Genomic DNA, 25,227 nt, shown 5'->3' on the forward strand with positions numbered 1-25,227 from the left:
TAAGTTTCTAATACATAGAACTTGGGGGACACAATTCAAGCTTCAATGAGTTTTGGGGGGACATAATTCAATCCACTACAGGTGGAATGTTCTATAAATGTCCAGTAGATCAAATTGGTTGATTATGTTGTTCAAGTCTTCTATATCCTTACTGATTTTACATCTTTTCTATCAGTTATTGAGAGAGGCATATTGAAATCTCCAGCTATAATTATAGATTTGACTATTTCTCCTTGCAGTTTTATTAGTTTTTGCTTAATGTATTTTGAAGCTATGTTATTAGGTGTATAAGTGGATAGGATTGTTATGTCCTCCTGATAAGTCAACTTCTTTATTTCTATGAAATGACCTTCTTTGTCTCCAGTAACAGTCTTTGCTTTGAAATTTTTGATGTTAGTATAGCTACTCCAACTTTTTTTGATTAGTGTTATCATGAAATATGCTTTTCCATTCTTTTATTTTTTAACAGTTTTATGGAGATATAATTCACATGCCGTACAGTTCACCCATTTAAAGTATATAATTCAATAGCGTTCAGTGTATGCCCAGTTAGGCAACTATCATAACAATCTAATTTTAGACTATTTTTGTCATTCCAAAAGAAACCCATTAGCTGTCACCCCTCATCCACCTCACTCTCCCTTCCCCCAGGACTTGTTAACCACTAATCTACTTTGGATCTCTATAGATTTGCCTACTCTGAACATTTTATATAAACAGAATCATACACATGTAGTCCTTTATGATTGGTTCCTTTCACTTAGCATAATATTTTCTGTATTCATCTACATTGTAGAGGTAACAGTACTTCATTATTTATTTTTATGCCTGAATAATATTCCATTACATGGCTATCCTACATTTTGTTTATTAGTCAGTCTATGGATATTTGGGTTGTTTCAACTTTGAGGCTTTTATGAATAGTGCTTCTAACATTAGTATATAAGTTTTTGTTTAGATTTATGTTTTCATTTCTCTAGGGTATATATCTAGAAATGGAATTGCTGGGTCATGTGGTAACTCTATGTTTACATTTTCAGGGAACTGCCAAACTTTTTCACAGAAGCTGCGTCATTTTACGTTTACATAAGCCTTGTACGAGGGTTCCAAATTCTTTACATCCTCATCAACCCTTGTTATTGTATGTCATTTTGATTAAAGCCAATCTTCCTAGTAGGTTTGAAGCAGTAATTCATTGTCATTTTGATTTGCCTTTCCCTAATGATAAGTGATGATGAGTATCTTCTCATGTGTTTATTGGCCATTTGTATATTTTCTTTGGAGAAATGTCTGCTCAAGTCCTTTGCCTGTTTTTAATTGGGTCTTTTTAATGCTGAGTTATGAGAGTTCTTTATGTGTTCTGGATACTAGACCTTATCAAATATATAATTTATAAATATTTTCTCCCATTCTATGGGATGTCTTTTTACTTTTTTTTTTTTTTTTTTCCATTGCAGCAGTCATTAATTTGTTAGTATAAAATCAGTGACAACTACCTTTGGCAAGTGTTTAGTACTATAATAATTTACATATAAACATTTAAACACAATTAGTTTGGTCTCTTCTTTATGGAGGATAAGACATTTTTGTGCTTTCTGACTCACCCCTTTTCTTCTATTTGTCATTTACTTTAATCTGAAGTATTTATGCCTTCATTTCTTTAAAAAAATTGTGATGAAATATACATAACAAAAATTTACCATCTTAATCATTTTTAATTGTGTGTTAGTTCACAGCAGTGACACTAAGTTCATTCACATTGTGTGTGACCATCACCACCATCCATCCACAGAACTCTTTTCATCTCGCAAAACATAATTCTACCCACTAAACAGAAGTTTCTCAGTACCCTTTGCCCTCTGCCCCCTGCCCTGGCAACCACCCTGCCACTTTCTGTCTCTATGAATCTAACTACTCTAACTACCTCATATACAGTATTTGTCTCTTTGTGACTGGTTTATCTCATTTAGCACAGTGTCCTCAAGGTTCATCCACGTTGGAGCATGTTTCACATTTTGTGTATCCGTTCGTCTGCTGGTGGACACTTGAGTTGCTTCCACCTTTTGGCTATTGTGAATGATGCTGGTATGAACATGGGGGTACAAATATCTGTTTCTATTGCTGCTCTCTGTTATTTTGGGTATACAAGTATACCCAGAAGTGGAATTTCTGGATCATACAGTAATTGTATTTTTAAGTTTTTGAGAAACCGCCACAGTTTTTTTCCATACTGGATATACCATTTTACATTCGCACCAGCACTATATAGGATTTTAATTTCTCCACATCCTCATCAACACTTGTTATTTTCTGGTATTTTGATAATCGCCATCCTAATGGGTGTGAGGTGTATCTCACTGTGGTTTTGATTTGCATTTCCCTAATGATTAGTGATGTTGAGCATCTTTTCATATGCTTATTAACCATTCATATATTTCCTTTGGAGAAATGTCTATTTAAGTCCTTTGCCCATTTTTTTAATCGAGTTGTTTGGTTTTTGTTGTTATTTATTTTCTTGATATTGTCCTGTTAGTTGGATAGGGCCCTCCCCCAAAATAAGTTGAAGTCTTAAACCCTAGTGTCTATAAATGTGGCCTTATTTGAAAATAGGATCTTCGCAGATGTAATTAAGGATCTTGAGATGACATAATCCTGCATTTAGGGTGGATCCTAAATATAATTACTGTTGTCCTTCTAAGAGAAAGGAGAGAAAAAATTGAGATACTCAGACACAGAAAGTGAAGGCCGTGATAAGACAGATTAGAGTTATGCTGACACAAGCCTAGGATCCCCTGGAGCCACCAGAAGCTGTAATAGGCAAAGAAGGATTCTCCTCTAGAACCTTTGAATGGAGCCTGGTCCTGCTGACAACTTGATTTTGGGCTTCTGGCCTCCAAAACTGTGATAATAAATTTGTTGTTTTCAGCCACCAAGTTTGTTACGGCAGTTCTAGAATAAATACATGTCCTTTGACACACATAGTTTTTAATTTTGATGACATTCAATATACCTGTTATTTTCTTTGATTGCTTTTGTTTTTGGTGTCATATCCAGGAAACTTGCTTAATCCAAGGTCATGCAGATTTTCATCTATGTTTTCTTAAATAAGAGTTTTATAGTTTTAGCTCTAACATTTAGGTTTCTGGTCCATTGAGTTCATTTTTGTATATGGTGTGAGACAGAGGTCCAAGTTAATTCTTCTACATGTGGCTATCCAGCTATCACAGCACCATTTGTTGAAGAACTATCCCCATTAAGTGGTCTTAGCACCCTTGTTGAAAATCGGTTTACTATAAATTTATTTATTTCTGGACTCTCAGTTCTAGTCCATTGGCCTGTATGTCTATCCTTATGCCAGTACCATGCTGAATTGGTGAGTCCTCCAACATTGTTCTTTTTCAAGATTGTTTTCGCTATTCTGTGTCCCTTGCAATTTATATGAATATTATTAGAATCAGCTTGCCCATATCTGTAAAAAGGCAGTTGGAATTTTGATAGGTATTCCATTGACTTTGTCTTCCAATCCATGCTCATAGGATGTCTTTCCATTTATTTAGATCTTCTTTATTTTCTTTCAGAAGTGTTTTATAGTTTTCCGTATACAAGTCTTAGACTTTGGTTAAGTTTGTTCACAAATGTTTTATTATTTTTGATGATAGTTAAAATGTCAACCACATTTTTTTTAATTGCATTGTCAGATTGTTCATTCCTAGTGTATAGAAATGCAAATAAATTTTGTATATCGATCTTGTATCCTGCAACTTTCTTGAACTCATTTATTAGCTCTAATGGTTTTTTATAGATTTTTAGGGTTTTCTCTCTATATAAGATCATGTCATCTGCAGATAGAGATAGTTTTTCATCTTTCTTCACAGTTCAGATGCTTTTTATTTCTTTTTCTTGCCCAGTTGCCCTGGCTAGAATCTCTAGTACAATGTTGACTAGAAGAGGTGAGAGCAAATATTCTCTATTTTTCATGGTCTTAAGAGACTTTTAGTTTTTCACCACTAAGAACGATGTTAGCTGTGGGTTTTTCACAGATGCCTTTTTATCAGACTGATAAATTCCCCCTCTACTCCTAGTTTGTTGAGTGGTTTTATCATGAAAGGGTGTTGTTTTTTGTTCAATTTTCTGTCTATTCAGATTATCGTGTTTTTTTTTTTTCCTTTATTATGTTAATTGGTGTATTACATTGATTGGTTTTCATATGTTGAACCAAACTTGCATTCCTGGGATAAATTCTACTTGGCTATGTTGCATAATCCTTTTAGCATGCTCCTGTATTCAGTTTGCCAGTATTTTGTTGAGGATTTTTGCATCTATTTTAATAAAGCATATTGATCTATAGGTTTATTTTCTTGTGACATCTTTGTCTGGTTTGGTTTTCAGGGTAATGTTGACCTCATTGAATAAGTTAGGAAGTGTTTTTTACCTCCTTTTTGGGGGGGGATGTTTGAGAAGCATTGTTCTTAACTCTTCTTTAAACATTTGGTTGAAGAAACAAAAATAAAAAAGATGCAAAAAAAGAAATAAACATTTGGTTGAATTCATTAGTGAAGTTTTTCTTTGTTGGAAGTATTTTGCTTACTAACTCAATCTCTTTATTTGTTCTAGATCTATTCAGATTTTCTTTTTCTTGAGTCAGTTTTGATAGTGTGTGTGTTTCTAGGAATTTGTACATTTCATCTAGGTTATCTTATTTGTTGGCATATAGTTGTTCATTCTATTCCCTTATAATCCTTTTTATTCCTGTAAAGTTGTTAGTAATGACCCCTCTAATTCCTGATTTTAGTAATTTGAGCATGCTCGCTCACTTTCTCTCTTTCAATTACTCTTGCAAAATTTGTCAATTTTGATGAACCAACTTTTCGTTTTCTTGAGTTCTTTTGTTTTTCTATTCTCTATTGTGTTTATTTACAATCTAATTTGTATTATTTTCTTCCTTCTGCTTGCTTTGGTAGTTTAATTTGCTCTGTTTTTCCCCAGTATCTTTTTTTGTTTGTTTTGTTTTGTTTTAAAGCAGAGACTGCAGGAGTTTGAAGTTCTTGGATCAACCTTCTCTTTTTGAGTCACTGGTCTCCACTCTCAGGTCGTCATACAGGGACCACTTTTCAGTTTAAATGCTGGCACGCCCGGCCGACTGCCCATGGGCTGTGGTGGCAGTGGCAGTGCAGAGATGGCCCACACTCTGCGGAAACCTGCCACTGGCCAGAGCCCATGGCGGCGCCCATCCTCCACTGAGTCAGCAGGGCACTCGGTGGTGTGGTGTCAGGGCCAGTGGGCCACCTCCCCAGTGTCTTGAGGTGGAAGATTAGGGTACTGGTTTGAGACCCTTTTATTTTTTTGGCAGCTGGCAGGTAAGGGGATCCAAATCCTTGACCTTGGTGTTATAACATTGTACACTGTGCTCTAACCAACTGAGCTAACTGGCAGCCCGGAGATCTCCTTTAATGTAGGCATTTATAGTTATAAATTTCCCTGTGAGCAGTGCTTTCACTGCATCCTTTAAGTTTTGGTATACTATATTTTCATTTTCTTTTGTCTCAAGGTATTTTGTGATTTCTTCTTTGACCCATTGTCTTCCCTCTCCTTGTGCCACTGTCTGGAAACTTTCAAGACAGTTAGCTGGGACAATTATAAAGCTCACCTCATTTGATTCTCATTTCTCAGGAATTGCTGCCCTTTGTTGTCTGAAGTCTAGTGTCCTAAAAATGTTATTTTATTTATTTGGTCCACTTTCTCATTTGTTTCAGGTGGGAAGGTGAATATGGTCCCTAGTTCTCCATCTTGGCTGGAAGTGAAAGTCAGTTTCTTTTTTAACATTTCAGTATCTGATCCTTTGGAATATGGAAGAAGTGGATCCAGTTTTGTCTTTTTGCATATGACTATACAGTAATTCCAACTGATTTAAAATTTAGATCAGTAGACACTGATTGTAAAATCCCATCTTTTCCCCCACCATCGTTTTTTGTTTGTTTGTTTGTTTTTTTCTTCTGCTGGCCAGTACAGGGTTCGAACCCCAGGACCTTCGTGTTATTGGCACCATGCTCTAACTGGTTGAGCTAACCAGCGGGCTCCCTACCGTCTTTTTTTTTTTTTTTTTTTTTATATATATATATTTTTTTTTATTTTGTCGATATACATTGTAGCTGATTATTGCTCCCCATCACCAAGACCTCCCTCCCTTCTCCCTCCCCCCCAACGATGTCCTTTCTGTTTGCTTGTCGTATCAACTTCAAATAATTGTGGTTGTTCTATCTTCTTCCCCCCCCCCCCCGGTTTTGTGTGTGTGTGTGTGTGTGTGTGTGTGAATTTATATATTAATTTTTAGCTCCCACCAATAAGTGAGAACATGTGGTATTTCTCTTTCTGTGCCTGACTTGTTTCACTTAATATAATTCTCTCAAGGTCCATCCATGTTGTTGCAAATGGCAGTATTTCATTCGTTTTTATAGCTGAGTAGTATTCCATTGTGTAGATGTACCACGTTTTCCGTATCCACTCATCTGATGATGGGCATTTGGGCTGGTTCCAACTCTTGGCTATTGTAAAGAGTGCTGCGATAAACATTGGGGAACAGGTATACCTTCGACTTGATGATTTCCATTCCTCTGGGTATATTCCCAACAGTGGGATAGCTGGGTCGTATGGTAGATCTATCTGCAATTGTTTGAGGAACCTCCATACCATTTTCCATAGAGGCTGCACCATTTTGCAGTCCCACCAACAATGTATGAGAGTTCCTTTTTCTCCGCAGCCTCGCCAGCATTTATCGTTCAGAGTCTTTTGGATTTTAGCCATCCTAACTGGGGTTAGATGGTATCTCAATGTGGTTTTGATTTGCATTTCCCGGATGCTGAGTGATGTTGAGCATTTTTTCATATGTCTGTTGGCCATTTGTATATCTTCCTTAGAGAAATGCCTGCTTAGCTCTTTTGCCCATTTTTTAATTGGGTTGTTTGTTTTCTTCTTGTAAAGTTGTTTGAGTTCCTTATATATCCTGGATATTAATCCTTTGTCAGATGTATATTTTGCAAATATTTTCTCCCACTCTGTTGGTTGTCTTTTAACTCTTTTAATTGTTTCTTTTGCTGTGCAGAAGCTTTTTAGTTTGATATAATCCCATTTGTTTATTTTTCCTTTGGTTGCCCGTGCTTTTGGTGTCGTATTCATGAAGTCTGTGCCCAGTCCTATTTCCTGAAGTGTTTCTCCTATGTTTTCTTTAAGAAGTTTTATTGTTTCAGGGTGTATATTTAAATCCTTAATCCATTTTGAGTTGATTTTAGTATACGGTGAGAGGTATGGATCTAGTTTCATTCTCCTGCATATGGATATCCAGTTATCCCAGCACCATTTGCTGAAGAGGCAGTCCCTTCCCCAGTGAACCTACCGTCTTTTTTGTACTAATTTCTATACTCAGTGTTCTATTTTGGATTTTCTGTTCTAGATCATTGTTTATTCTGTTTTTCATGTTTTAATTTTTTAGTATGTAGTAAGGCTAATCTTGCTTCCCAGATTGATCTTTTTCAGGATTTTTTTTTACCATCTTGCTTGTTAGTCTTTCAAATAACAAATTTTACTATCACAAAATTAAAAATATGGAGTTCTTTTATGAAAGTTAGTTTCTTATCCTTAAATTTTCTTGTGTTCTGATTATTAAGAATTAAGACATATTAAGTACTAACCAAGTCTGTTAACCTTCTGAAAGAATAAGAGGAGAGAAACAAGTGTAATTATATACTCAGACTTGCTCTTGACATCAGTGGAAACAGTCATAAGAGAAATTTAAAACAAATAGAAAGATCTGAATTATTAAAAGTATATATTCAGTGAATTTGCTAGTTTTTTCTATTGGAGCCTAATACACATGTACAAATGTGCATATATATAATTAAAAATTAATTTTAAAATGACACAAAGAATACATAAAACTAGGTGGGTTTTTAGCAGGATACTAAGGTTGTCTCATTTTTAACCTCACCTAACATCATTTTCGGTTTACAAGTATGTACCTATGTTTGCCACAATTTAACAATGTTTACTTTCAGTGTGCTGGCTTTATTTTGGAATGATACATTCCTGTCAATAAGCTTATCTAGACTTCTTTTTAAAGTATCATTTCTTGATAGCAGAAACCATGTCTGTTCCTTTAATGTGTTTTCTTTATCAGACTCTGATAAAGCGTATAGAGCTCTTAGTAAGGGAAGATGTAAATGTAATTTTTTGAAGGTACCACATATTAAGTTTATTTTCTTCTTTATTTTCCTTTTAAAATTTATTCATTTACCAAATAATACTTCTATCTTGGGAAAGCCCCTCATAATCATCAATCATTAGTTACAATTAATTATAGACATTCTTTGAGAGAGATTGTAATAGCTATGTTGTAGGTAGAAAAACAAAATGACAGATTCTGCTCTCAAAAAAAAGTATTTTTTAGTTTGTTAGGAAATATACTGAAAAAGTGAAAAACAGTACCATAACCCAATAAGCAAAAGAGACAGTAACTACTATAAACATTTTGAAGAAGAGATCACTGTGTGCCATAGTGGATCACAAAACTTTACTGGCTGAGGTTGAATTTGAGCTATGGTTTTGGGGTATAAGTAAAAGTTGGATGGGTAGAAAGAAAAAAGGCCTTTCAAGAGTTGGGGTAGGGGGTGGAACAGACAAAGGCCAGGAGACAGAAAATCAGACATTGGGTTTTAGGTCAGTAATGTAACCAGCCTGACCTCTAGGGTTTTATTAGAGGAGTTATTAGTAGATATAGTGGAAAGGTACTGATAACAGCTGGCATTTGAGAGCTTACTCTGTGCCGGACATTGTGCTAAGCACTTTACATATTTTTATCTAGATTAATCTTCACAAAGCTGATGTAGATGACACATTACTATTTTGAAAATGAGGAAAGTTACTTTTGAAAAAATTAAGGTACTTGCCCAGGGTCAGACTTCTAGTCAAGGGTCAAAGTGTTGATTCAAAGCACTTGACTTCAGAGTCTGTGCTCTTAACTGCATCCAAAAAACACAGGTTGTAGAAAGTCTTGAATGCCAACGTGATGGGACTTTCTTGTTCTCTAATGTATACAATAATCATCTAAAGATTCTTTACCAAGAAATCTTTCAGCAGACTTCCTGAAATTAATCTGCTTAAAGTTGCTGGAAAATTTGGGGGTTACTCAAAATGTAGACTCAATAATGTTGGAGATGCTAGGATTTCAGGGCTAAAAGCAAAAGGCAAGTTTTCAGAAGACTATAATAGGTGTCTTTTCTTCCGTAATAGGCAACACTGGACTATGGAATGTATTCTCGAGAAGAAGAACTATTAAGAGAAAGAAAACGCATTGGAACAGTTGGAATTGCTTCTTATGATTATCATCAAGGAAGTGGAACATTTCTCTTTCAAGCTGGTAGTGGAATTTATCATGTAAAAGATGGAGGACCACAAGGATTTACCGTAAGTTGGAGTTACTACTTTTTAAATCTGTTTTGAGGTCCTAAATCTTACTTGCACCCAAATCAGAAAGGTAGGTAACAAACCAAAAACTTCAGTTTACCTACCAATTAAGAAATTCAGTAACAGTGAAAACAAGAAATATGGATATTTGTTTCCAATTTTAAGAGCTAATAATTCTTCCAGTGACATTAAGATACAATTTTTAAAATGCTACAAACACTTGCTGTATAGGAAGATATTGTAAAGGGCATCAATTCCCATTTTCTGTGTAATCACTGATGAGGATTTTGGAAGGTAATGTTATCACAAGGTAATTTTTTTTTTTTTTTTTTTGGCAGCTGGCAGGTACGGGGATCTGAACCCTTGATCTTGGTGTTGTAACACCATGCTGTAACCAAATCAGCTAACCGGCCAGCCCCATCATTTTTGGTTCCCTTGAAAGCTAATTCATCTTAGTAAATGATTTTATATATTTGGTTTTATTCTAGGCAATTCTTTATGATCTATTGGAACTATTCTTTTGACAGAATTGTGATGATCCAGCCTTTTACTACATTTTTATGAGCAAACTTTTATATTAGTAAAATTAATTTTAAAATATCTAACAAAATTTTCAATAAATAAGTGTTTAATAAAATATTTAATAAACAATAATTACTCTGTTAAACAGATTGGGACAAGAAAATTTATGAAATGCTGTTTGTCTGTATTTCCTCTATTACGCATAGCTTTCTCATTCATAGTAAAAAAAAAATGAGTCTTTCCTTATAAGTTAAAGCAGTTGAAAGTATATTTTTCTGGGGAGCAATATTCATAGTTGACATTTTATCTAGAAATATTGTTCATTTTACAGGAAAGGTGCTGGGAAACAAATGTGTACGCATTAGCCTCATATTTACCTTAAAATGTTTACTTTTCTAGCAACAACCTCTACGGCCCAATTTAGTGGAAACTAGTTGTCCCAACATACGGATGGATCCAAAATTATGCCCTGCTGATCCAGACTGGATTGCTTTTATACATAGCAATGATATTTGGATTTCCAACATCGTAACAAGAGAAGAAAGGAGGCTCACCTATGTGCACAACGGTAAGGTATAGTTCTTCAAATCATTTAAAAAATTTAATCTGCTTTTGCTTTCATTTTGAAATTGAACCAGCCTGGATGATCTTTATATTTTAAGTTCAAGTCTTTAAAATTAACAAGATAGAAAAAATTACAGAGGTAACTGGTATATACCACCTGTATAATGCTACCTTGTTTTAATGTTCATTTTCAAAGAGCACAACAATGTACCTCTGATACGATTATTGTTTTAGCCTAATAAGACTGCCAGAATTTTCACAAAACTGTTCCCATTAAAATAAAATTTTCAGTTAAAAAAATGAGTCTTGTTTTTGGGAAACAAACAGAAAAACTAATTACACACTATAAGAAACTACCTGAAAATTTATATTCCCATTTTGGAGAGCCTACTTAGTTATTATTGTCACAATAGGAAAAGCAGAACTTTGTAGGACTATGTGTATTGTATAAATATTTAATTAAGTTTTATTGAAGTACCTATAATACTAAGCAGTATTCAAAGCACAGAAAAGATCTGGATGTTTTCCTCTAAAGATTTCTTTTTTTCTTTTTTAAATTAATTAATTAATTATTATTATTACTTTTTTACATTCTAAGATGTTGTTGCAGAGCAGTTGGGGTGGGTGGCGAGAGGCTGGTTATGGGTGTCAGGGGGCGTGGCTGAGGCCCCCAGTCCTCCTCCCTCCCTGGCTTGGGGGCCGAGGAGGCTTCTGGTCCTTCTAGGTTTTGTTGTGTTCTTTGGTGAAGTGAGAACTTTACTAGTTAATATCAAACATTGTCTCTGGTCTGCAGGTATTTTGTTTTTTCTTTCAGTTCTCTTTTGGATTGTTTGCTATTCCCACCACTTAAACTCTACACTGGAACTACTTTGTTGTTGTTTGCTCGAAAATGGGGGAATTTTCCTGTAGGAACCAGCACTTGAGCCTGGTAGTGGAGCTAAATTGCTGCTTTGCTGCTGATTCTCTGGGGAAAGCTTTTTGTGCAGCTCAGATTTTAATTGATGACCTTGTAAGCACATCCGGGTCTTGTGAGATCTGGTACCCCTGGGCTGTGTGGAAACTCTGGTCTGGGCCTGAGTCTTTTCAGCAAACTGCATCCCCTGCAGTTCTATATTCCTGACCGGTTTCCAATGAGTGGGTCTTTGTTGATTGGAGGGCAGATCAGCTGTCCATGCTGTGCCCCAGTGTTTCCCTGGTCAGCCAGTCTCCCCCACCCCCCACACTCAAAACACTTCCCATGGGACAGGCCATGCACTGGTCCCTTGTAAATGACTCACCGGCCTTTAAGTGGCTCCTTTATTCAATTGTGGCCCCTCACTCCTATGTGGGATTTTACACACCATTGCTACATTTTCTTTACACTGAATAATTTAGTAACTTGTAATTATGAGTCATTTTATACACCAAATAGAAAGATGATGCCACTGACAAAGTCTTAGAGCACAGCCAGACCAACTGTACTGTACCAGTTCACTGTAGGTTAGCTTTACAACACTGGACACATGCACATACAAAAAGAGTTTCAGTAAGAGTCAAAAACTTTTGCAGGAAAACAAGCTGAAGTGAAGAAATTACAAACATATCAAGAGGAAGAAACCACAGCTTTAACCAACATGGAATATCTACTAAAAACAGGGAAATAGGAGTGGCAACAAATACAAGATATACCTTAGTTGGTTGGTCTTTATGTGTGTGTCTGTGAGAAGTGAGAGAGAAGGCAGCAAAGCACCTAAATTATTTGAGTCAAAAATTTGGTGAATTGTCTTGGAGTGGAGAGTAAAAAGGAAGACTGAGAATGATAAATGCTGACAAGGTTGTGGAGAAAAAGGAACCCTCCTACACTGTTGGTGGGACTGCAAAATGGTACAGCCTTTATAGAAAATGATTTGGAGGTTCCTCAAACAATTACAGATAGATCTACCATATGACCCAGCTATTCCACTGCTGGGAATATACCCAGAGGAATGGAAATCATCATGTTGAAGGGATACCTGTACTCCAATGTTTATTGCAGCACTATTTACAATAGCCAAGAGTTGGAACCAGCCCAAATGGCCATCATCAGATGAGTGGATATGGAAATGCGGTATATCTACAAAATGGAATTCTACTCTGTTAAAAAAGAATGAAATACTACCATTCACAGAAACATGGATGGACTTAGAAAAAATTATATTAAGTGAAATAAGTCAGGCACAGAAAGAGAAATACCACATGTTCTCACTTATTTGTGGGAGCTAAAAATAAATACACAAACAAACGGGGGTGCAGGGAAGACGACACAACAATCACAATTCCTTGAACTTGTTAAGACAAGTGAACACATATGACATTGATAGGTGGGAGTTGGGGAGAGGGAGGGAAGAATCGGTAAAGGGACACAAAAATCAACTACACTGTATATTGATAAAATAAAAAAATATAAAACAATAACAGAATAAAAAATTAAGTCACTATATATAAAAAAAATAGAAAGAATGTGAGTATAATCTTAATACCTTTTGGACTGCTAAAAATGATCAGAATAGATATGTGTGTTTTTAAAAACTAGGACACCACTCCACTTCAGGCTTGCTCAGAAATTTCAGTCAGTAAATTTGGAAAGGTATATATATTTTTCAAATATTTCTAAAATCTTATTGCTGACAGCAAACAGACAATGTAAATACTGACCTACTGAAATATTTTTTAAAAATTCAATATCTGATCATAACAAAAATGTCCTAGTTCATAAAATGTATATAAAGATACTTATACATAAAAATACTTGTAAATTTATGCAATTTATAAGTATGTATACAAAAATACTTGTAAATTTTGAAAATTATAGTTATTTTATTGGTAGAATATCAGGCATGCAGAGATGCAATTATTAATTATGAATGTGCTACAACCAATTCCAAATACATTTTCTGCTACATTGAGTTTCTTAATAAAGAACAGTGTTTTGACCACAACTCTATGCTGCACTAAGCTTAATATTTGTATTATTACTCAAAAACAAACAGCATTTTCTTCAATGTTGAGTTTTTAGATTAATTTACAGCATCTTCACAATAATATCAAATGTTTCCTCTTTGACAGAGTAAACTTCCAAAAACTTTGGTCCCATAAATTGTATGAAAATATTTAACCACTGTTAGAATTAACTGATTTTCTACTTGACAGAAAATAAGGCTGATATAAAACTAGCGTACTTAAGTATTTGCAAAGTTCTTCTTTTGCTAATGGAGACAACACATCACAGCTATTGCTTTACTTTCCATATGTGCACATGAAAAGGTGGAATAGAAAATTAGTAAAATCTATTTAATAGGGTATCCCGATTGTAAATGGAAAGTCATGCTCCACAGAATGATTTATTAATGTGCTTCCTGCAGCTACATGTGTTAAATCACAAATCTTTCAGCAGAGACATCTTTATACATGGTGTGCCTGGCATGTGGCGAGTACTAAGGATACAGAATTGAATAAGACATAGTCCTGGCCCTCAGGAAACTATATAATCAAATAATAAAACAGAATGGTGAGAGGCAAACATAATGTGTTATAAGAGCACCTAGGAGGGACAGTAGTCAGGGAAGGCTTCCTAGAAAAGGTGACACCTAAACGGATCTTAAATAATGTTTGCATATTAGCCAGTACACTCTAGACAAGGGGACTGCATGAGAAAAGTCTTGATGTAAAGGACGCCATGATGTGTGTGAGGTATTAGATGCAGTATGGTGGTCCTAAAACATAAGGTATGAGTCAAGAAGTAGCAGGATAAGGCTAGCAGATAAAAAGGGCCAGGACAACGATGGGCTGTGTCTCATGTAAATGAACATTGACTTTATCATGATGTGGGCATCTGTTGAAAATTTTTGACAGTTGAATGATGTGGTTATAGTCATATTACAGATAAATGGTTCTGAATACTTTGTTGAAGTTATATTTGAGAAACACTAGATTACAGACAGGGACACCAAAGTTTGATTGTTGGAATTACTCTTATATGGCCTAAAACTAGAGTATAGGATTGAGGAAGGGGGTTTGGAGTAAGGAAAATCTAAGTAAAAAGTTCAGGTTTTGGTGTTTGATGAGTCTCTCTTTAAAGTCAGGAAATCAGAACAGCTACCAATGGCAGTAGAAAGATTAGGTTGGCAGTTAGTGAATCTGTGTTGGAAATCCAAGCCATTTTACCGTGATTTCAACAAACATTGAACACTCACTGTGTACCAATTATTATACTTGAGGCTGGGACTGCAAAGTTCTGACGTAATTGTCAGACTTAAGGCATTTTTTTAGTCTTTTTTTCTTGTGTAAAATTGTTTTCCACACAGGATTTGTGAGGATTGGAAGAATTTAACGTAGAAAGCACTGGAACCTTGAAGGATGTTATACTAGTGTTTTTTTATTCTTTTCCTTACTGTGCATGTAGGTATGTGGTATATTTACTATTTTCAGGATTAATGTGGTGGTTAAAAATACAGATAGAGAATATAGAATGATAGAACCAGACTATCTGAGTTTGAGTCCCATACCTACCATTTATTAAGTCTGTGACCTACAGCAAGTTATTTCACCCTTCTCTTAATTTCCACATCTGTAAAAATGTTAATTAATAGCACATCAACATAGGATTCTTATGAGGCTTTAACGATTTAATATTTGTGACATGTTTAGGACAGTACCTGAAACATAGTAAGGTCTATGTAAGTGTTTGTTTAGATAGAAAGGTGAGTAGGGAGTGAGCGTCATCAACTCATTCCACTTATTCACAATAGGTTTCTAAGTGAAAGTCCACTTTAGATAGGTTTAGTCAATTGGCATGTGCATGTGTTTATTCTCTGCCTGCTATGATAGAAGAATTTAAAAGTAGTAAAATACTAGCTTCTGCTCTCAAATGACTTATTGGGAGGACAAGATGATAACAGTTATTCATTTAACAAATAACTCTTAATAATTGAAGTCTATAATAAGTGATAGGGAGATGCAAATGAGTGGTACCTATCCTCATACCTAAAGGAGAACAAAATATAAAATAATAGGGTTGTATAATTTTGGTGTAGTTGAAAGATCCAAGAAAACCTAGCACTGGTCTTGGCTCTATCATTAATTCCAAAATTCAGAACATTCTGAAAACTGAGCTTAGCTTTCATTTGGTTGGGTGCTAAAACCCATTTGGCAGCGAAATGTGACCTGAACTGACCTGAGGATATTTATAATCTTAATACTACTTAGTGTGTCTATTCATAAGTTTGCTGCAGGAATATTGGCATATTTGATTTCAGGGTGTTTGGTTACCCTGCTGGAGATATTATATGATATCTGGTAGATGTATAATATATGAAAAATTCCCAAAATTCTGAATTCTAAATACTTCTGGACTCAAAATTTTTGGATAAGGTATTATTGGTTTTTACTGCACATTCATGTCAGACAATACAGAAAGTACAGCAAAAATAATAAATTAAAACTCTCCTATAAAATTAAAATCACTGTGAGTTATTAGTACACACCCACTAGTCTGGCAAAAGTGAAAAAAATTGGGAACACCAAATGCTGGAGAGGAACTTTCATACATTGCTGGTAAAAGTATGAAATAATACAAACACTTTGAAAAACTGTTTGGCAGTTTCTTATAAAGTTAAGCATACACTTATACAATGCAGCCATTTCACTCCTATATATTTACTGAAGAGAAATGTCCACAAAAACTACAAGAATGTTCACAGCATCTTTATTCATAATAGCCAAAAACTGAAAGTAGTCCAGATGTTTATTAACAGATGAATGGATAAAGGAACTGTGGAATACAATAAAATACTACTTAGCAATAAACAGGAGTGAAGTACTGACATTATGTGACAACATTAAGTAATCTCAAAAACAAGCCAAACACAAAGTATATACATATGATTTCATTTCATGAAATTCTGTATATGCAAAACTAACTTGTGATAGAAATCAGATAATGGGGCCAGCCCGTGGCTCACTTGGGAGAGTGTGGTGCTGATAACACCAAGGCCACGGGTTCAGATCCCTATATAGGGATGGCCGGTTAGCTCCCTTCAGAGAGCATGGTGCTGACAACACCAAGTCAAGGGTTAAGATCCCCTTACTGGTCATCTTTTAAAAAAATAAAATAAGGGCCGGCCCGTGGCTCACTCGGGAGAGTGCGGTGCTGATAACACCAAGGCCACGGGTTCGGATCCCATATAGGGATGGCCGGTTGCTCACTGGGTGAGCGTGGTGCTGACAACACCAAGTCAAGGGTTAAGATCCCCTTACCGGTCATCTTTAAAAAAGTAAATAAATAAAAAATAAAAATAAAAAAAAATAAAAATAAAGAAATAAAATAAAAAAGAAGAAAGCAGATAATTGCTTCTGGGGCAGGAGTGGACACTAACTAGGAAGGGTCATGAGAAAACATTCTTGGATATTGGAAATATATGTCTTTTTTTTTTTTTTTCCCCCCCAAAAGATGACCAGTAAGGGGATCTTAACCCTTGACTTGGTGTTGTCAGCACCACGCTCTCCCAAGTGAGCTAACCAGCCATCCCTATATAGGGATCCGAACCCATGGCCTTGGTATTATCAGCACTGCACTTGCCCAAGTGTGCCATGGGCCGGCCCTGGAAATGTATGTCTTGATAAGGATGTGGTCATACAAGTATATGCACTTTTCAAAGATAAAAGAGTACATTTAAGATTTTATAAATTATACAGCAACTGAAAAAAACTTAATCTCACTACTTGGAGATAACCATATTTTACTTTATATCTCAACACTTTTAAAAATTGTGTAACATTTTTATAAATGGAATCAGTGTACATACTATTTAGTAATGAGATCTTTTTTCCTAAAGTATATTGTAAATATTTCCCCATGACATGAAATTTATTTATTTACTTATTTATTTTTTTGCATATAGCCTTCACACTTCCTCCCATATACCTTACTTATGTTTTGTTTTGTTTTGTTTTTTTGAGAAATGAGTTTTGAGCTTGGTCAATCTTCCATAACAAAATCTGTCAAAGAAAATGAATGACAGTTACATATTATACAAGTTATACAATATATATGAAGATTATTGTACTTTAAAAGAATTACGTAGTTAATGTTTGATTAAAATATTTACATCAATGGTGCTCTGTAAACTGCTTAATAGTTTTTTTACTTTTTTAAAATTCTTTAAAAAGATAGCAAAATTTGGAAACCTTTGTCTAGACTTACCAAGAAAAAAAGAGAGAAGACAGAAATTACTAAAAATCAGAAATAAAGCACGGGCATGGTAGAACAGTTGCTTCTTCTATTACGCTGGAGTGGGCTTTGAGGAGAAAGAGGTCCTCTTCTTTTCCCACTCTCTGCTGATGACTCTCCTTGTGACACTGCAGTCGGATGTCTGGCAGGCTGCCTGCATGGTAGCTGTGGCTGTTGCTGTGATGTTGAGCTGCTTTTGCAGCAGCCGTGGCTGTGGTGGTGGCTGTAGTGGGCCAACCACAAGGAAGTGGTGTTTTCGGCGTGCTCCTTGCCCGTTTCCCAGCAGAGGATACTGTCCTTGGCTCCTACTTTAGGACTCCAGGCATGTCCTGTGTCTGGCCTGCATCCAGGCAGCTGAAATCTTTAATGATTATGGATGTGTGATTTTTTTTTATTTTGAAGCAAGAATTCCCTTCTAACTATTTGCTGGAAACCAAAGTGTAAAACAGATAAAAGCTGAGCTGCTCTGGTTGAATGGGAAGAAGGAGGAATAGTTGAATTACATGATCTGTAAGATCCATTCTAGGTTTAAAGAGGTACTTTTCTGTGTAGGAGAGTCAACATGACCCTGTACATGTATTCTTTTTTCCATGATTCTAACTAAATGGGAACATAATAATTAACATTTATGAACATGTACTATGGTCCAGGCTTTGTTCTAAGTGTTTTTTGTGAATTATTTAATCCTCATAATAACCTTATAAAGTAGGCTTTTATTCCCATTTACAAATGGCATGCTACAGTGGAGTGAGATTGGGTGATTTGCCCAAGGTTAGTTAGAAAGTAGATAAAGGATGAAGCTCAGACTTGAATTGAGTCCATTTGGCTCCAGAATTCACCACTACACTTCAACTATCTTTCAAAATAAACTAAGTCATTTTGCTTTGTACCTATGAAAAGATAGAAAGCTTTCTGTAATAATTTTGCCTTTTATTTTTGACTAGAACTAGCCAATATGGAAGAGGATCCCAGATCAGCTGGAGTTGCTACTTTTGTTCTTCAAGAAGAATTTGATAGATATTCTGGCTATTGGTGGTGTCCAGAAGCTGAAACAAGTAAGGGTGTTCAAAATAATATATTATAGGTCAATTGAAGTGTTATAACATTCAACTGTCAATTAATTAACTACACAGATTCTAAATCTTGGATAGTAGATTCTAACGTGATGAAGATTGAATCCTACCAGTAGTTATTTAGAAGATATAGGCTATATCTCACCATAATGAATTCTAGTAAAAACAATTGTGTTGTGGTTTAGTGCCTCAGGTCTGTCAATTCTCATTGCCAGTGTTTCACTTAGAAGCTGGTCTTGGTGAAATTGGCAGTATTGGTGGCAAAATAAAAATAAGCACACCTTACACACCTTAAGGAGTTGCTATAAAAATGTGTGACTGACTAGAGAGTCTGTAGGAACAGATGACCAAATCAGTGTATGAATGGATAGGAAGAAAGGGAACAAATTCCTTCTTTTTCTGGGTGAATTCACAAGTATTTCACTGCCTGAGATCAGCTCTCTGAAGCAATGGTTTTCAAACTTTTTGACGATGATCTAGTTAGAAATGTGCTTATTAATTATGGCCTAATGCATTGTACATATACTGTATAGATAAAGCTGAAAATACATTTTATGAAGCATTATTTATCCTCACGTGTAATGTACTCTGATACCATTATTCTTTTCTGTTTATTGTATTTTTTTAAATGCTGGTATGACCCATTAATAGATATCATGAGCCACTAATGGTTTGCAGCTAGTAGTCTGAACACTTCTCTAAGGGACCATGAAAAATGTTTATTTTTAAGCCATGTCTTGGATTTGGATATTTTGTTTTAAGATGTAAAATGTTTTGCCTAAATTGTATTTTTTAGAACACAATTTTGACATAAGTAGAGAAACCATTCAAAACAACTGGACTCTATTTAAATAGCATTTTTTATAGGAAATACGATAAACGTAATCAAATAATTCCTTTTTCAACAAATAATGCATTTGAAGGCATGCAAAGACAAAATCCTTCAAAAGTGTTTTCACGCTGTTTTAAAAATATATATACATGTTTTTATTATGCGTATATAGTATATATAAGACATATTATCTTCAGGTTTTTTTCCTCTCCAAATTGTGTAACCTTTAATCAGTAGCTTAGCACTAGCTTACTTGGCTTCTGCAAAGACTAGTGATATCTTCATACATAAAAGGCAGAGTATTTTATTGTATTTATTTCTTTTCTTTTCTTTTATTTCATTTTTGGCAGATGGCTGGTGCAGCAGTCTGAACCCTTGATCTTGGTGTTATAACACCACACTTTAACCAACTGAGCTAACCGGCCAGCCAAGCAGCATGTTTTATACATAAATTATTTTTTACTATGAGAAATCTAATACTAGAGGGAATGGTCAGTTATGATTACTCTCTGGAATAATTCTTCTAAATTTTCAATATCTAAATTCCTTTTAAGCTCCTAGTGGCGGTAAAATTCTTAGAATTCTATATGAAGAAAATGATGAGTCTGAGGTGGAAATTATTCATGTTACATCCCCTATGTTGGAAACAAGGAGGGCAGATTCATTTCGTTATCCTAAAACAGGTACTGTACTCCATTGGCATTTATATTCACTCATTTCCTCCTTACAAATAAGATTGTTTTTGTAGTCATCCAGAGGTATAGTCAACATTGGTCATTTACAGCTTTAGTAAGGATTGTCACTGAAATAGATTTTGAATTAAAGCCTGATCCTTTTTAATTATTTTCAAAGGTGTCGGGATGTCTGCAAAACTGGTTGCTTCAAGGGATGTGTAAGAAGGTGTCTTTGCTAGCAGATGGAGATTTTTAAGTGATTTTGTTCATAATAAATTAGTAATTTTTTCCCATTTTGCTCTTTACAGAATTTCAATTACAAAAATGGTACAGTGTTTTCCTTCTTTATTTCATATTGACTTTTCATGTTTTTCAGCCCCCCTTTTTTTTTGATACTCTTATTAAAAAGTATGAATTTGAAATGAGGCTCTGAAATCGTTGTGCAATAAAGCATTGACTATATACATATGATTGACTTAACTAAAGTGTAGAAAGGATTGATCTGGCAAAATTAGTTTGAGTAGTTTTGAGTATGCATTACTATTCATTTATGTCTCTTTCTAAAGGCACAGCAAATCCAAAAGTCACTTTCAAGATGTCAGAAATAATGATTGACACTGAAGGAAGGGTAAGTATAAAATGCAGAGTTGACTTTCTTTTTTCTTTTCAGGAGAGGGGAGTTGACTTTCTGTGTCATTTGACTAATCTAGTCAGCCTAGTAGGGGTCTGTGGTACACTTTTTAATTTTTGGACTCAGTGCCTGACTCTGTGAAGAAACATAGATAATCGTAGTTTTCAACTTTTCGAGATATCAGTGGATCACGATTTTAAGTTGAACTAATTTTCTACTTTCAAAAGTTCCTCCTGGTTCCCAAGATAGGAATATGGAGATATACATATTTACCACTCTTGGATCCAATAGTTTTTCCTCTTTGCCTTTATTAATTCTCCAGATCAATATTGGGGGAGGGGAAAGGTGGTTATTGACTAGTGAATTACTTTCTGTATTGGGTAGATGTCTATGGTGGATTAAATATCCCGCATTTCTCTTGTACTGCTGCTTTCTGTTTGGACAGCCACACAAGACTAGTTAAAAAGCAGTCTTCTCTGCTAGACTTTTTTTTAAACAGTTTTTGTGAGATATAATTCATATACGATATGATTCACTCATTTAAAGTTTAAAATTCAGTTGTCTTTCACTATATTCAGAGTTGTGCAGCTATCTCCACAGTGAATTTTAGAACATTATCATCACTTCAAAAAGAAACCCCATACGCTTTTAGCCGTTATCCCCCAACCTCCCCATACACTCCAACCCTAGGCAACCACTAATCTACTTCCTCTATATTTAGATTTTCCTATTCTGGACATTTCATATAAATGGAATCATACAATATATAGCCTGGTTTCCTTCACTTAGATTAATGTTTTCAAGGTCAACCCAAGTTACACCTTGTGTCAGTACTTCATTTATTTTTATTGCTGAATAATATTTCATTGTATGGATATTCCACATTTTATTTATCCATTCATCAATTGATGGACATTTGGATTGTTTCTACTTTTTGGCTGTTATGAATAATCCTGCCATGAATGTGCTTATACAAGCTTTTGTGTGGGCTGACATTTTCATAGGGTATATGCTTAGGAGTGGAATTGTTGGGTCTTGAAAACTCTATGTTTAACTTTTTGTGAAACTGTTTTCCAAAGTGGCTGCACTATTTTAAATTCTCACCAGCAGTGTGTTTCCATTTTCTCCACACTGTCACCAACACTTGTTATTGTCCATTTTATTTATTAGCCATCCTAGTAGCTTTGAAGTAGTATCTCATGCTTTTGATTTACATTTTCCTGATGGTTAATGATGTTGAGAATCTTTTCCAATCATTATTAACCATTTGCATATCTTCTTCAAAGGACTATCTATTCAGATCCTTTGCCTGTTTTTAAAAAATTATTAATTTTTAAAATTCTGTCTGCTAAACTTTTAAGGGAAAAAGGTTTACTTACCCAGGGCCATTTCATTAATATATAACACAAATATATTTTAGGCTAAAATATAGGGAACTATTATTTTTCTTAGATACTAGGGTCTAAAGTGATTAAAACTTGATTTTATCAGTTATTATTAAGGGTTCTGTTAGTATAAATTCATAGGAAAAGAGTTTTAGACTGCTAATTTTTGTGGTTAGAACTTTTTTAGACATAAAAAGCACCAGTATAGGTAACCCATGACTTACTGCTAGTTTTGCTATGTTCTTTGTGCCTCTTTAAATACCTAAGTCTGAAAAAGTATTCTGTTGTTACAGATAATCATTTAAGTAGACTAGTGAGCTAATTATTTATCTAAATCTATAACTAGATTCCTTTTTTCTTTTCTAATAGATTATAGATGTCATAGATAAGGAACTAATTCAACCTTTTGAGATCCTATTTGAAGGAGTTGAATATATTGCCAGAGCTGGATGGACTCCAGAGGGAAAATAGTGCGTATATTAATTGTCACTTCTTTACAACTAATTTAGGATCCAGAGCTTTGGAAGTGTGTATGCTACTAGCTTTGCCTTACATTTGGAGCTGCCTTCACATGTGAATTTGAAGTATAGTTATTTCTGCATAAGAGATTTTTCCCAAGCAAAGTGGACTTGGGATTCATTATCCTATAAGCATAGATGCATTGCATTTAATTCTATCTCTTTCTTAGCCAGTTATGGTTCACAGTGCTATTTGTGGTTAAATTGTGTAACTTTAAGACTTACACATAAATGTGTATTTTTTTAATTGTGTAATTTAAGCAGAAATATTTGTAGAGCCTTATATATGAGGCTGATTACATATAGTTCCTGTATCTAATGTAGACAATGGGAGTTTTACAAGACTGGTATTTGTTGACTAGCATTTGTTGGCACTAAAGGGAGAAAATTTCAGAGGTCAACTATGGTTTTGGAAATTTAAAGAAAACCACTTTTTAAAAATAAGTCTACAGTATTTTTAATTAGCTCTTTGTAAGTGATAATTTAACATATACAAAAGTAGTTCTTTCATTGTGATTACAAAAATAATTGAAAGGTGGTGCCAAGGGAGAGGATAAGGGATTATTCATTTTCTGAGAGCTTGCTTTATTTCTGGTGCTTCTCTTTTATTTGTTTAAATAGTGCGTGGTCCATCCTACTAGATCGCTCCCAAACTCGCCTACAGATAGTGTTGATCCCACCTGAATTATTTATCCCAGTAGAAGATGATGCTATGGAAAGACAGAGACTCATTGAGTCAGTGCCTGACTCTGTGACACCACTGATTATCTATGAAGAAACAACAGACATCTGGATAAATGTATGCATTTTTTCCTATACTTGGCTAAGTACTTTCTCGGAATGCTAAAGCAAATTAAGTTTTATAGAGAAATATCAAAATGCATTATTTTTAAGTTCAAAGGAGCCATGAATATTATTTTCTTAGTTTGATCATTTCAAGTCAGAGTGATGGTGCCAGAATGAGATGGTTTGTAGATAGGAAGTAGATGCGGTTGAAAAGACATCTCCCTGGCTGGCTGCAGATTTGTTCCTGGACATGTCAGGTATTGAATACCCAGAGCCTCATTTCTAGCTTCATCAGTGCTTCTGAGAGGACTTCAAGAGTCTGGTTTAGAAAAGATTTTTTCTTTTAAGTCGGTAAACTATACCATAATATACCAGTTTTTAATTGAATTTTGCATTTTTTAATTTAGCAGAAAAACTTAAGGAAGATACAAAATAAATAAAGCCAGCTCACTACCTAGCCGAATATAGTCTTCATATGATTCACCTAAAACAGATGAACATCTGTTTTTCCTTCAATTGTTAGAGTATTTCTCTTTAGAAAACAAAAGTTAAAAAAACTTTTCCTCATCATTTCTGTAATAAGATTTATATCATTAAACAAACCTTGTGCCATGTTGAAAGGATTACAGAGAGGGTGAGTAAGAAAAAGCTTTTGATCATATTTTTCTTTTTTTCTCTATTTGGAAACATTTATTTCGCAATGGATGAAGTCTTTGACTAAAGTAAATTTAAAGTAATTAAATCTGAAAGGCCCAGGCAAAATTTATTATTGTAAATATACCATACCCCTAGCACTGACAGTTATTTATATTTCAAAGTATGTTTATGAAGTAATTCTTATTTTTCTAGCTTAATTGAGTTGTTTATGTAATATTTTCATTAATGTGTATAATAAATTAAGCTTTTCATTTTGCAGATCCATGACATCTTTCATGTTTTTCCCCAATGTTACGAAGATGAAATTGAGTTTATTTTTGCCTCTGAATGCAAAACAGGTTTCCGTCATTTATATAAAATCACATCCATTTTAAAGGAGAGCAAATATAAACGATCCAGTGGTGGGCTTCCTGCCCCAAGTAAGAAATCTCTTTTTATTTAAAAAAGAAAAAAAGTGTTGGGGGCAGAAGGTAGGAGGGACAGGGGAATGTAATGTCTCTTGTATGCTTTATAAGCATAAGTACTTGCTTTATTAAACTTAATATATAAGTTAAGCTAAAATATAAATGCATGCATATGTATAGGACAAAATTCTTGATGGATAGATAATAAACTATTAATAGTGGATAATCTCTTGGTAGTGGGATTACTTATTTTTATTTTCAGCTTTTGCTTTGACTGCAGTTTTTAATTTGTTTAAAGTGAGCTCATATTATGTTTATATTTAAAAAACTATTTTAAAAATATTACACAATTATTAGATATTCTTATAAGAAACAGCACTGGATGTTTCTTATACTATCTGCATCTACACTGAAATTAATTTATGGTTACAGATCTTCAGATTGATATAATTATGTTGCCCAAAGTGAATTATGTCAGC

The 25,227-nt window shown here is 34.6% G+C and overlaps 1 protein-coding gene across 4 annotated transcripts in view; it reads left to right on the forward strand.

Annotated features, from left to right (window-relative positions):
• DPP8 (dipeptidyl peptidase 8) overlaps window positions 1–25,227 on the forward strand; it is a 64,192-nt gene that overhangs the window by 16,058 nt on the left and 22,907 nt on the right. For all 4 annotated transcript variants that reach the window (XM_063089277.1, XM_063089280.1, XM_063089279.1 and 1 more), the window contains exons 4-11: window positions 9,283–9,456; window positions 10,378–10,546; window positions 18,733–18,843; window positions 20,248–20,376; window positions 20,934–20,995; window positions 22,753–22,853; window positions 23,523–23,700; window positions 24,604–24,763. In XM_063089277.1, the coding sequence (XP_062945347.1) occupies window positions 9,283–9,456; window positions 10,378–10,546; window positions 18,733–18,843; window positions 20,248–20,376; window positions 20,934–20,995; window positions 22,753–22,853; window positions 23,523–23,700; window positions 24,604–24,763 (1,084 nt within the window). The remainder of the gene's footprint in view (window positions 1–9,282; window positions 9,457–10,377; window positions 10,547–18,732; window positions 18,844–20,247; window positions 20,377–20,933; window positions 20,996–22,752; window positions 22,854–23,522; window positions 23,701–24,603; window positions 24,764–25,227) is intronic.

This window comes from Cynocephalus volans, chromosome 3 (assembly GCF_027409185.1).
Source record: "Cynocephalus volans isolate mCynVol1 chromosome 3, mCynVol1.pri, whole genome shotgun sequence".
NCBI lineage: Eukaryota > Metazoa > Chordata > Mammalia > Dermoptera > Cynocephalidae > Cynocephalus > Cynocephalus volans.